Source organism: Mustela putorius, unplaced genomic scaffold (genome assembly GCF_011764305.1).
Source record: "Mustela putorius furo isolate JIRA1106 unplaced genomic scaffold, ASM1176430v1.1 tig00003942_pilon_pilon_pilon, whole genome shotgun sequence".
NCBI classification, from domain to species: domain Eukaryota; kingdom Metazoa; phylum Chordata; class Mammalia; order Carnivora; family Mustelidae; genus Mustela; species Mustela putorius.
In genome coordinates, this window is record NW_025422087.1 from 18972157 (window position 1) to 18984760 (window position 12604).

Genomic DNA, 12604 nt, shown 5'->3' on the forward strand with positions numbered 1-12604 from the left:
CCTGGGTGGCTCAGTGGGTTGGGGCCTCTGCCTTCGGCTCGGGTCATGATCCCGGGGTCCTGGATCGAGCCCCACAACGGGCTCTCTGCTCAAGCAGGGATTCTGCTTCCTCCTCTCTCTCTGCCTGCCTCTCTGCCTCCTTGTGATCTCTATCAAATAAATAAATAAAAATCTTTAAAAAATAAAAATAAAATAAAATAGCACAGCATGAAAAGGGAAAAAGAGTAACGTAAGGTGGAAAATATGATAAATTCTACTTCAGCCAGGTGATCAAGTTCAACAGCAACAATGCTAAGTTATGTTGACCAAATGTGCCCTTGACATTGGACGAAAATGGATTCCTCCCCCAAACTCATAGCCCAAATCTCATCTTGAGGAAAGAAAAACAAAACCCAGCTGAGGGACATCCTGCAAAATAACTGACCAATACTTCTCAAAACTGTTGAGGTCATCAAAAACACAGCCAAGAAGAGTCTAAGGAGACTTGATGACTCAAGGTAAAAACTAAGGAAATCTAAATAAAGGATGGACTTCAGTTAATACTAATATATCAATATTGGTTCTTTAATTGTAATAAATGTATCATACCAATGTAAGATGTAACAGGAAAAAAATGGGTGTGGGGTTTGAGAATGCTGTACTATCTTTGCAATTTTTCTGTAAATCCATTATAAAAAGCTAAGTTTAGGGGCGCCTGGGTGGCTCAGCAGGTTAAAACCTCTGCCTTTGGCTCAGGTCATGATCCCAAGGTCCTAGGATCGCATCCCTGCATCAGACTCTCGGCTCAGCAGGAAGCCTGCTTCTCCCCTCTCTCTGCCTGCCTCTCTGCCTCCTTGTGATCTCTGTCAAATAAATAAATAAAAATCTTTTAAAAAAAAAGAAAAAAGCTACATTTATTTTTTTTAAAAAAAAGGAAGAAAAATAAAAATGAAATGCTGCCAGAAGGTCAGAGCCCCTCTTCCTTCCCTCCCCCTTCCATTATCTTCCATTTCCACCAGAGATAACACCCATCCTTCCTTGTGTTGATTCTTTGCTTCTCATAAAAAATTTACAGCTTTACATATCCTCAAACAATGTGTTGTTATTTTGAATTTTATATAAATGAAACGCTGTATGTATTTTTCAGCTAGTTGTTTATCTTCACTTAACATTACCATTGTAAGATGTATCCATGTTGGTATAATGCGGCTGAAACTCATTTATTTTCAGGGCTGGCTAACATTCCAGGGGATGATTATAACATCTCCTATCTCTCTAGCCTCCTGTTAATGGACATTGGGTTGTTTCCAAGTTTTGCTATGACTAACACTGCTACTACACATATTCATGTGTAGTGCAAAAAATTAATAATGGGGAAACCTCACTAATGTGAAGTGGGGAGGCTAGAACGGGGTCCCCTACCACTCAACATCAATCACAGGGAGAACTGTCAGTTACAAACCCCAACAGAAGAATCATCCCTAGGAAAGAATGATCAATTACAGGTCCCAACAGGAAAAGATGCAACCGAATCTTCTAGAAGAAGTCAACTAGCCTTTATAACTCAGCTGATAACAAATTATCATCACCCTGAATTCTTGCTTTTTTCCAACGGACTTTCATTCAAAACAACCCCTCCTAACTTCTTCCTTCTTCTCGATACAATAACATTTCCCTCCTTTTTTCGTTAGACTTGCCTATGGTTTTGCCATAGCTTATACTTCCTCATCTGCAATTCTCTGCCCTTCCCAAACCCATTTTTTGCTAGTAAAATAACTTTTATTTTAAGGTTAACAGCATGCATATACAAATTCCTGTGTGATAAATACCGAAAAGTGGAATCACTGGGTTGTGAGGCATGCATGTCGTCAACTTTACTATGTAACACCAAACTGCTTGATAAAAGTTGTCACGCATCAATTTAGATTACCATTGGGATAAATATAATTTGTACAAATTGGATTCCTTGGAAACCTTGGAGTCAATAGAGGCACTTCATTATGTTTTCTAAAAGTTTTAAATTATATGTGATTAAAAAATAAAATTATAACTATTACATATTTCTAATAAAAATATGATGATAGATGCCAAATTATGGTACATCAGAAATTGCCATAGACTTTAACTTGTCCTGAGAGATTAACTTGCTCAAAATAGAGCTTGTTCTGCCATCTGCATGCATATATTTGAACTTGGTGTAAAAGTGGAGAAATAAAGACTCGGCGCTCCTGCTGAAAGGATGCCAAGTTCTGTTCCCATAAACTGGCCTTAATCTGAGAAACTACTAGCCTTTTGGGTTTAATTACATTCCTTAAAAAAAAAAAAGAACCATAAATATATATTTTTTCTATAAAACAAGCCCTCAATCTTTACTCCACAAAGAAAAATAAAGAAATTAAGCTTGTATTTTATTTTTCCTTCAAAAACTCCAATGACGTGCATTCAAACCTATCACTATATTTAGAAGAGCATTTGAAGTGTTGTAAAATTCATCATTCTTGCATTCAAAATGCCTTTGATGTAAAAATCTACATTTCTGTAGACAAACAGTAAATAATAAACCTTTCAATGTTATAAATGAGTGCATTCTGCTAGTATGAGCTGTGTAGGCGTAGAAGACCCTACTTTAAGATTGTTGCCATTCATACCCCGTGTCTTGGATGAGCTGCCACTGTATACAGATCTGCTAACTGTTAACCTAAGCAGCAGAGCACAGAGAGTAAAAGGAAGGAAAAGAAATGAATTTTATATTTATTCTCAAATGGGGAGATGGAGAGATATGTGAAAAAAAATAGGGCTGTTTCGTATTGGGCAAAATCTCGCCTTTTATAGGAAGGTAGAAAATTATGTCCAGTATTAATTATGCTGGAAGCCAATTAAAAAGTTCAGAAACTGCTATTCAAGCAGCTCCCCTGGGCTCTGACAGTGGATTCTAAGCACAAGGCCCCTTAAAACAATAAAGCAGTGGCCTTGGACAAGGAGCAAAAAACCGTAGCATCTTCTGGATGGCTCTATAGAATGGTAGAGCCCTCTTTTGGGATTCTTAGTTTGCATTTCTGTGGGGTCTTTCTAAGAAGACCACTGGACATGTATCTTCCTCCCCATGTATCCCAGGCTGTTTGTCAGGACTGTGGGTGCCATAACACACCAAGGAACATGGCTACCCAAACCCGGGTGCTATAAAGAAGAATTCCCCAATTCTTCTTAGGTAAGCACACCTACTCGGACAAATATTTCTTGATGAAGTTCCTTCTCTTCTTCATTAAAGCCTTTGTGAGAAATCACTCAAGGATATCCAAAAGGCGTTTACATAGAAATCATAAAGGATTTTTCTGTCAAACTAGGTTAGTGTATTTTCCCTAGTCTGACCATTGCCAAGACTTCTTTCATCCAACCATGAAAAAGAACAGATTTTGAGAAATTCCAAGGCATAAAATAGTAGCTAAGAGAAAGGTTTAAATGTAACACTGACCTGAGTTTGAGTGATGGATTCATCCATTCTTAGCTGCATGACTCTGAGTAAATTATTTAACCTCTCCAATCCTTACTTTTCTCCACTGTTGGAATAAGTGGAAAGCCAGGAATTGACACTACATTGGTCTTCAAAGCCTGTTCTCTTAACCACCAGACTGGGCTGCTCCAGACAGTTTAAATAGCACCTTGCAGGTGGGAACTCAACATCTCTACAGGCTAATTGATTTATCTTAAGGAGTATCTTCCTCAGTCAAAAGCCAGGATAGCTAAAACTAAGCACCAAAGCTCAAGAGAAACAACTTTCTTCATTAAGTTTTACGCATGCACAAGCTTCTTGGTTGGGTCTGAAACAGGAGCATCCTTTTCAAATAGTCTGATAAATCTGTTCGGTTCACAGCCCAGAAAACCACACTTCAATGCAGAAGCTACATTTCAGGTTAACCAATTGTCTCAAAATCGAATGTGCCTCCAAAGCAAGAAAGTCTACTGTTTTGAAAGCTGAGGTACAAAGTTTTCATTGAGATATAGGAAATTTCCACTAGCAAATTAGGTAACCTTTTATATTCTTCTGAGAGGGTAATACGGCCTTTTAAGGAAAATCCCAATGTGAAATTAACATTGCTATTGTTCAAAATAGGGTGGGGAGGACATTGAGGAAGCAGGGCCCATAAGCTTGTTTCAATTCTCCAGAACAGCCATGAACTTTTGCCCTCATCAGTTGCAACTTGTCAATTGCAACCAGACCACCTCCTGGAACACATCCCTCTACTTTGGACTGAAATCCAATGTAACACCTGTTAGCTAAATTGCCAACCCTATAATCTACAGTTTAACTCTGTCCGGGCCAATCATAAGTCTTTCAGAACAAGTTCTGTGACCTTGTGGGTCTTGCTTTTATAAACCTGTACTCTCTGCTTGCTATTTGAGCATTATGTTCTTTTTCCACGGACACTGTGCCTCCTGGATTGAAATCCTTAAGACACCCCCTACCCCCCCAAAGAAAACACTTATGCTTGCTTTTATATTTTATAGCCTCTTCTTCTTGGTCCCCAGGTCCACGAACTTAAAAGCCTTACATTGGAAATTGCTGCTACTTTGGGATATTGTAGCAGTTTGGAACACTTCTGAAAGCAGGTATAGATTATCTGGCTTAGAGTTGTCAGAGAAGTACCATGAAGAGAATGGAAGTATGACAATCTCAAGATAGCAGGCCTTGAGTGAAAACATTCAAATTCAAAACATTTTAAAATTACACGTAGCCAAACAAAGCACAACTGAAAGTCTCATATGGCCCTTGCATCACAATTTGCAAACTTGCTTAAGAGGACAGGAGATACCAGCACCCCCTCCAACACCCCGCAGAATTATCCTACAAGATACTCTGCCAGGACTAATGCTGAGGCCACTTCTGGGAGTCAGGATTCACAGCTTTCTAGGTCAAGTCAGCCTTCCACTCGTTGGCTTCTAGATAGAAAACCATGCTCTACTCTACAGAGCCAGGACCCAACCTACCGCTCTCCTACCACGAGGCCAGTCTCTGCACTCACCATACACACGGCATGCCGTCCCATACGCACTCTCACCTCCACCGTCTAGTCTACGGATCTTTGTTCTATGACTTCAAGTGGCTTCGCCTCCCGCTAGGCCATGCCAAATGGAATCCATCTTTAATTCTGTTCATTTGTGTTTTGATTTTTTTTTTTAAATCCACACAGAGAGCACAGGAATGGGATGACTTTTGTGCCTTGGTAGGAGTGTGGGTAGGCTTCATAGAGACATGATCGGTGTGCAGGGTTTAGAAGAAGAGATGGCTGCCAAGGGGAAAAGAGAATTCTAGGTGGAGGAAACAGCACATGCAAAGTCTCGAGAGAGTCCCAAAAGGCCACAGCAATCTTGCAGGGATGTGAGGCTGGAGAAGCTGGCTGTAGTCAAAAGGATAAGACCCCTGCTTGCCTCACTGAAGTAAGAGAACTTGATCCTTGGAGACAAAAGGAAACCAAAGTACCTGATTTGGGCCAAGGTCCCTAGTCAAGCCTATGGCATCCATGGAGTTGGCTCCTGCCACGCCAGTCATTCCTTCCTTAGAATTCCTACATCCCTTACCGTCCATATTACTTATAACTCCCGCCAATATTTCAGTCTGTGTTTCCACTGACTAGAGAGAACCAGAGGGCAGGGGCCTTTTATTTTTTTAACTTTTCTCTCCTAAGAGTACCTACGAGTGCTGAGCAAGGAAATGATCAATAATTTCCCAGGACTGGTGGATTCATAGTCCTCCGAGGGAATGACTTCAGCAAACTAAGTTCCAGAGATAAGAGTAGGGAAATCTCCAAATTAAAGTCACTACAGCCCTTACTACTGGCCATGAGTGACAGAATCCAAGATCACAAAACTTAACTTGGCGGAGAGCAACTACACACTTGAGTCTACCCTCCATGAACTTGGACTATACCTTTCTGCCAAGTTCTCCTCCCCCACCTAAACTGACAGTGACTCTATTCCCCCTGGGAATACTGGGTCTGAACATGCCCCCAGTGACTGGGGGAAGGCAGTGGCAAGGACACAATCAATGCATTTAGGAAATGCATCTGGCCCTGAAGGGAGAGTGTCTGTTCCTGTATGTAAATGCCAAGTTGCAGGAGGTTACCATAGCAACTCCAGCAGGGTGCTGCAGTGGGCAGCTCTGCACAGAGGTGCAGAAACCCCATTCTTTAACATCTGGTCTTTTGCTGTGCACACTGGATCCTAGCAGGCACATCACGACTTCAGGCCCCAGCTTTGGGATGCTGCAAAAAACGAAGTGGGGTTTTGAAGACCTGCTTAGTCCAATTTCCCTTTTTTTCATGCACCACACACAGCCCTCCTTGTGCATGGTAAACACCATGTGTAGAGCCCCAAACAGGCTCTTTAGAGACCATAATTCCCTATACCCGTTCTTGTATATTACGATGAACAGATTGTACTTGCACATCAGCATGACTTCCACGCAAAATTTACATCCACTGAATAACCCCGTAATTGTACATTTTAATGAGAGGCATATCCACAGTGTCCCCATTCCCAGCCAGCTCCCGGTTTTTATTATGGTATTGGTTATGTTTCTAATGCAAAAATAAGTAATGCCATCAAGTGTGTAGGCTGCACTTAACAGGGTCAACTGAGCCGCACTCCAGGAACTGCAAACCAACTTTTTAAAGGACCAGGCGATTTTTGAAATCGCTTTTCCATAGGGATTGGAAAGCAAGGGTTTACTCACCCACATCTTAATGTTTGCAATGTGAAGAGATCTCTTGTGGACAAAGAGCACCCTGGAGGTGTTAGAGGACATTCCATATGTGGCTCTAACCTATGTATGGCCATGAGGAAGCCGTGTTCCTACAAAGTGAATTCCAATTGGTAGGACATTAAGTAGATGGGACATCTGCCTCCTGGACAGTTTCATTGTTTGTCAGTTTTTGGATGTAGAGAGTAACTATGAATTGGGTTATCCTTGAATTCTCTCATGACAAAATAAGAATGATTTATAACATCACTAAATAAATGGATTGCGTGGTGGACTTGCACAGGAGGGAGAGAGATACCTATGCACCAGGCAAAGTGAGAGACATTTTGGTTAACAAAGTCACATGAACCTGTCCTGCTTTGCAAGGTGCTAGAGCAAAACCACAATATCTTTGCCGACTGGCAGTGAGAGAGGTGGATTAGAAGGTTCCAGGATCTGAAGGAGTTTTGTGGCCTAAGAAAATTAATAGAGGGGTACCGAAAGAGAGAGAAATGTAAACAAATAAAGGAAGGGAGGGGGAGTCTTTTAGCCAGGAAGACCATTCTTTGTGCAGGAAAGCCTTTGCCTACCTTAGGTAGTGTTGGGAACAAAGGAGATACCAACATGAACAGACTACAGTTGGATGATTTCTTTATCCAAGGCATCGCGGTGTGACCCGGGCATGCCGACGTGGCTGGATGAGGATACTGTTGCATGTAAGTGTGAAGGTAGGCTGGACACCAGGAGGAGAGAAAACTTGAGTGTTGTGCAGGAAGGCCAGAGAGAGTGCCAGTCCCAGGCGAGAGATACAGGGCCCTCTCCAAGAGTGCAGGCTGGAGATCCAGCGGTGCGGTGTGGCCTGCACATGCCTGTCACGGGGCCGGCATACCTGTTCCTAACTCCCCCCGGAAACGCTGCGCGAGTGGGTGTCGGGGGGGGGGGTGTGAAGCAAAGAACGGAGCATGTGGCCAGGCAGTGGGGAGAGGGCTTACGGGAGTTGGGCCGGTCGCAGACAAGTGCTCTGTCAATGTGCTTCTGAAGGAAAGCGGGGAGGTCAAGGCCAGGAAAGGTTTCAGAGAGACTCCTGCAACCTGCTCCTGTGGGGCAGCGCGGGCAGCTGGGAGGTCGAGGGCCCAGCATCCATTTCGGATGCGGGGAGAAGTCGGGGGCACGGAGGCGCCGGCCGGCAGGTGGGTGTGGAGGGCAGGCTGGGCGTGGGGCGGATCCAGGGAGGTAGGAGTGGGGGAGGGGAGGTCGGCGGCGAGTGGGTGTGTGGAGCGAGCCGAGGTGGGGGGAAGGGGGGGCGCCGGGCCGCCTCGACCTCCCCCGGGACTCACCCAGCACGAAGTAGGGCAGCTCCGTGTTTTCCAGGTCGTCCACCACGACCATCTCTCCGGGGAAGTCGTTGCGCACCGAGAAGAGGAGCTTGGGTTCGGAGGCCGAGGGGCTGTGCATGATGCTCAGGTCGTTCTCGCGCAGGAAGGGCAGCGCCGACACCGTGATGCTCTTGAGCTTGCACTCCAGCTCCTTGGATGGGTCTACGTCGCCGGCGGCCGTTGCCATCACCGCCGCCGGCCCCCAGCAGCAGGCGAGCAGGGCGCAGAGCCCGGCTAAAGCCATCTTGCGCCCCGGCCGCCTTCCTCCGGCGCCGCGAAGGTGGGGGAGGCGGCGAGCGGGCGGGAGCGAGCGAGCGCGGGAGGCGGGGGCGGCTGCGGAGGGACGTGGAGCCGGGAGAGCCCCGCTCGGAGGAGCCAGACGCCGCGCGCACTGCGCGGGGCTTGCGCGCTGCTTCCCGGAGCGCCCGCGTTCTTTGTTCCTCGCAGCTGCTTCGCTGGGGAAGGGAAGGGGGGGAAGGAGAGAAGGGAAGGAAGGACGTCGGAGGAGAGAGGAAGAGAGCTGAGGATTCTAGGGAATCAGGTCAGCCCCCAGCAGGCTGCCGGTGCTGCTGCCTTTCTCCTCCTTCGCCTCCCCCGGCAGGAGCACGCTTTTGGCTAGGAACTACCTGCACAGCATTTTTTAAAAATCGGTCTTTGCAATGCAAAACCTTCCCTCTCGCATCATCATCCAGATGGCTTGGGAAGGGCATACAGGCGCACACACCTTAAAAGGCGCTTCCTGAGAACAGGTGTGTGTGGGGGGGGGTCTCTCTAGATGCAAATGAGCCCCCCATGATTTTGTGGATTAGGTGGTCCCATTCTTGTCTTTTTACCCACTAGTTTTGCATACGTGTGTTGGATAAACGGGTGCTGAGAAAAATGGATGTATGTATTTTTACTCAGCACTAACTTTGCAGAAATATTTAGAGGAAATATTTGGCTTGTAGATATAGACAGATCAAGAGGTAGATGTGAACTGCAAACAAAACCAATGCACGGTGGGCGGTGAAGCAGGAGATCAGAAGTTTTTTTGGCAACTTTATTTTTGCTCTTTGTTTCATTTCTGTTACAAATGTTATCAAAGGTAACCGATATAAAGATGGTGTGGGGAATGCTATAATTCATAGAAAAGGTAAAACTAGCTGGAAGAAGTAGAGAGCCTTTGATTTTAGAGAATCCAGTAAATATAACAGAGATAGGAGAAAATGTGGAAAGGGAACGAAAATTAAAAAAACCTGAAGTGTCTAAGCACCCCTAATAAACCGGAAAGGAATAAGAGTATCCTTGGATACTGGCCAAGTCAGTCCCAGCCCCATCAGAAGTAGATCAGTGTAGACAGTAACAATAACCCATGTAAATTTTGTTTCCACTAGAGCTGGGCAGTGTTGCGGTAACAAAACAATGACAATGTGCAATAAACCATAGCAGAAAAGTGGTTTGTGTGTGCTGGAATCTGATGTTTTATTGAACTTTCTCTCTTATGATTACCAATAATTTATTAAAAAGTTTGTCCTTCCAACATCATTTATTGAATGCTGATTTAAATACCAAGTGCTATCTCATATAGGTAGTTCCTACTCTCTAAGAATTTAATGCACCACACTTTCCAAAGAGGACCTGCACCCCATTTTAGAAAAAATTTCATTCTCATGGCACCTGGTGTTAATTTATTGGCATATGTGAACAGTTGTCCTTCAAAGAAAAAAAGTGCTTTTGCACTTCTCACATATATTTCACAAGGTTACTCTAGTTGAGGAAGATAGAGAAAATGAGCCATGTTTAAGGAGTAGAAGACCTGTTTAATATGAAAACGAGAACAAAAAATGCTTCTACAAGTTGTCTTTTGAATCTGATGTACCTGAGAACTAACCCAAAGGTAGATTACCATGGAGCATTGCAAACCACTGCAAAAAAAAAAAATTTTTTTTATAACTGATGACCTTCCTAAAATGCATTCTTATTTCCATTACTCCCCTACGAGGTACTGAAGGAGAGAAAGACCCCAGGGAACTTTTTTTCTTACTTTCCCTAGCATAAAAGGCAGAATTAAATTTCGTTATGCAAAGTTTACCATCGAAAGATTAGAAGAGATGCCAGGAAAACACACTTGTAGAATGTGAGAAAAATGGCACATGACTACTAGATTATCTATTAGCCCAATCTCTCGTTTTACAGATGCTGAAATTAAGGCCAGTGAAAGAGTGAGGTGATTCACCCAAGATCAATAAACTAAGACCTAAACAAGGCTTCTTTGACTAATGCTCTTTCCACTACACAATTACAGCCCATTTAGGTGCACCCATGGATTATCATAAGAATTTATGGATCACAGTCCATTCGGTAAACATTTGGGTACCGACCATATGCTGGACATTAGGCTAGGCATGGACAGGAAAAATTCTCCTGCTTTTGAGTAGCATATAATCTGCAGTTACTTTGAAATCCTTAATTTTCTGAAGTGTGGAGTCATTTTAGAAAACCCAAGTGAACAATTTGGGATTGGTTTTCTTTTTTTAATTTATTTGAGAGAAAGAATGTATATGAGAGAGAGAGAGCACAAGCATGGAGAGCTACAGAGGGAGAGGGTTACCAAACACAGGGCTTCATCCCAGGACCTCGAGACCATAACCCAAGCCAAAGGCAGACGCCCAACAGGCTGAACCATCCAGGTGCCCCGGGATTGATTTTCTCATAAGTCAATATCTAGCATTCTTTGCCTATCTATGGTCATTTTTACATGCTTTCTAATTCAGATTTAAAAGAAAACATGCAGGGGCGCCTGGGTGGCTCAGCGGGCTAAAGCCTCTGCCTTCGGCCCAGGTCATGATCCCAGGGTCCTGGGATTGAGCCCCGCATTGGGCTCTCTGCTCAGTGCAGAGAGCCTGCTTCTCTCTCTCACTCTCTCTGCCTGCCTCTCTGCCCACTTGCGTTCTCTGTCAAATAAATAAATAAAATCTTTAAAAAAAGGAAACATGCATAGATTAAATGGTCATTGAAGAATGTATATGGATTTGGAAATAGTTTGATGTTGTTGACTCAAGACTTTATAGACCTCTTTCTCTATAGGAAGATCAGACAAAAGAACTGTACAAATAAAAAGAGGTCCTATGTTGCCACAGAATTCCTGTAAACACAAATAAAATGTCACAGGGCCTCCTTTTAGGGAATTAAATACCTAGAGATGGGGGAAAGGTTGAAGTTCACAGAAGCTAGAACATCTGTACTGTGTGATGTTTTACATTTAAATGAACTGGGAGAAATTTGTAAGCATCTCAATCATTACCTTTGGGTATAGGCAACATGATATAGTTGCAAATTATAGGTTTGGATCCGAGTCTCAACTCCTTACTTTGCTTATTGGGAAGTGAGATTGAGATTGCACCTTTTTTTTTTTTTTTTTTAAGAGAGAGAGAGAGTGAGAGCACATACACATGTGTGGGAAAGGGGGTGGGAGGAAAAGGAGAGGGAGAATCTTAAGCAGGCTCCACACCCAGCCCAGAGCCCCACACAGGGCTCAATCTCAAGACCCTGAGATCATGACCTGGGCTAAAATCAAGAATCAGACTCTTAATCGACTAAGCCACCCAGGCACCTGGAGATTAGACCACTCTTATCTTCAGTATCCCTATCAGTGAATGGAGTCTGTGATCTCTGCCCACCCCACAGGCCACAGATTGGTGCAAGTACTTATATTCACTAAGATGCAGTAAAATAGCATGTTCTCTTATCTCTAATCTCTATCCCCTTCCCCTGAAGACACACATATACACACCAATCAAATTAAAACCCATTTTCCATTTCCAGTCCTCCCATGCCATTCTGTCCACCTGTGAGGCACTGCTCTGTGCTCCCCAGGTGGGGAACAGACCAATCTCCAGCTTCATCTACAGGGTGGGTCCTTCTAGCACATCCTTGTCTCATTGCCTCTTCATGGAGCACTAACACACACACATGCTCCACCTTACAAGGCCAAGAGCCACTTCCTGCCACCATGTCTTGTATTTGAGATTCTTAATTTGAAAAATAGAAACAATTATAGAGTAGTTTTCAGAAGAAAATGAGACTATGGAAAAGATCGGACACATTGAGTTAGTGTTATCTAATGATAGCCTTTAACATTATCCCTCTATTCAATTATTTCAGCTAGAAAGTGGGCTTCAGAATCTCCTTCATGAGATTGTTCTCCTTGTAGTAGCCAGAAGCAAATTAAGAGATTTATGCCCTTTGGTGTATACCAAAGATAAATGATTACATGTGTTCTCCAAAAGCAATATACAAGAACATTCATAGCAGGTGTATTTTGAATAGACAGAAGAAGAAGAAGAAGATGGCGCCGCCCCGGAATATTGCACAACGATAAACATGTAGTGACATGGATGAATCTCACTGACGGGAGGATGAGTAAAATCAAGCAGACACAGAAGCATGTATATGCTATTCATGAACTTCAAGAGCAGGTAACATTAATCTTTGATGATGGAAGTCAAAATAGCGGCTATCTCTGGAGAGTGGG

At 43.6% G+C, this 12604-nt stretch overlaps 1 protein-coding gene across 2 annotated transcripts in view; it reads right to left on the minus strand.

Moving 5' to 3' along the window:
* ASTN1 (astrotactin 1) overlaps positions 1-8752 on the minus strand; it is a 314457-nt gene extending 305705 nt beyond the window's left edge. The window contains exon 1 of one of the 2 annotated variants that reach the window (XM_004761965.3): positions 8053-8752. In XM_004761965.3, the coding sequence (XP_004762022.1) occupies positions 8053-8335 (283 nt within the window). In that variant the 5' untranslated portion in view covers positions 8336-8752. The remainder of the gene's footprint in view (positions 1-8052) is intronic. The other variant, XM_004761966.3, reaches the window with a different exon arrangement.
* Between the last annotated feature and the right edge of the window lie 3852 nt (positions 8753-12604).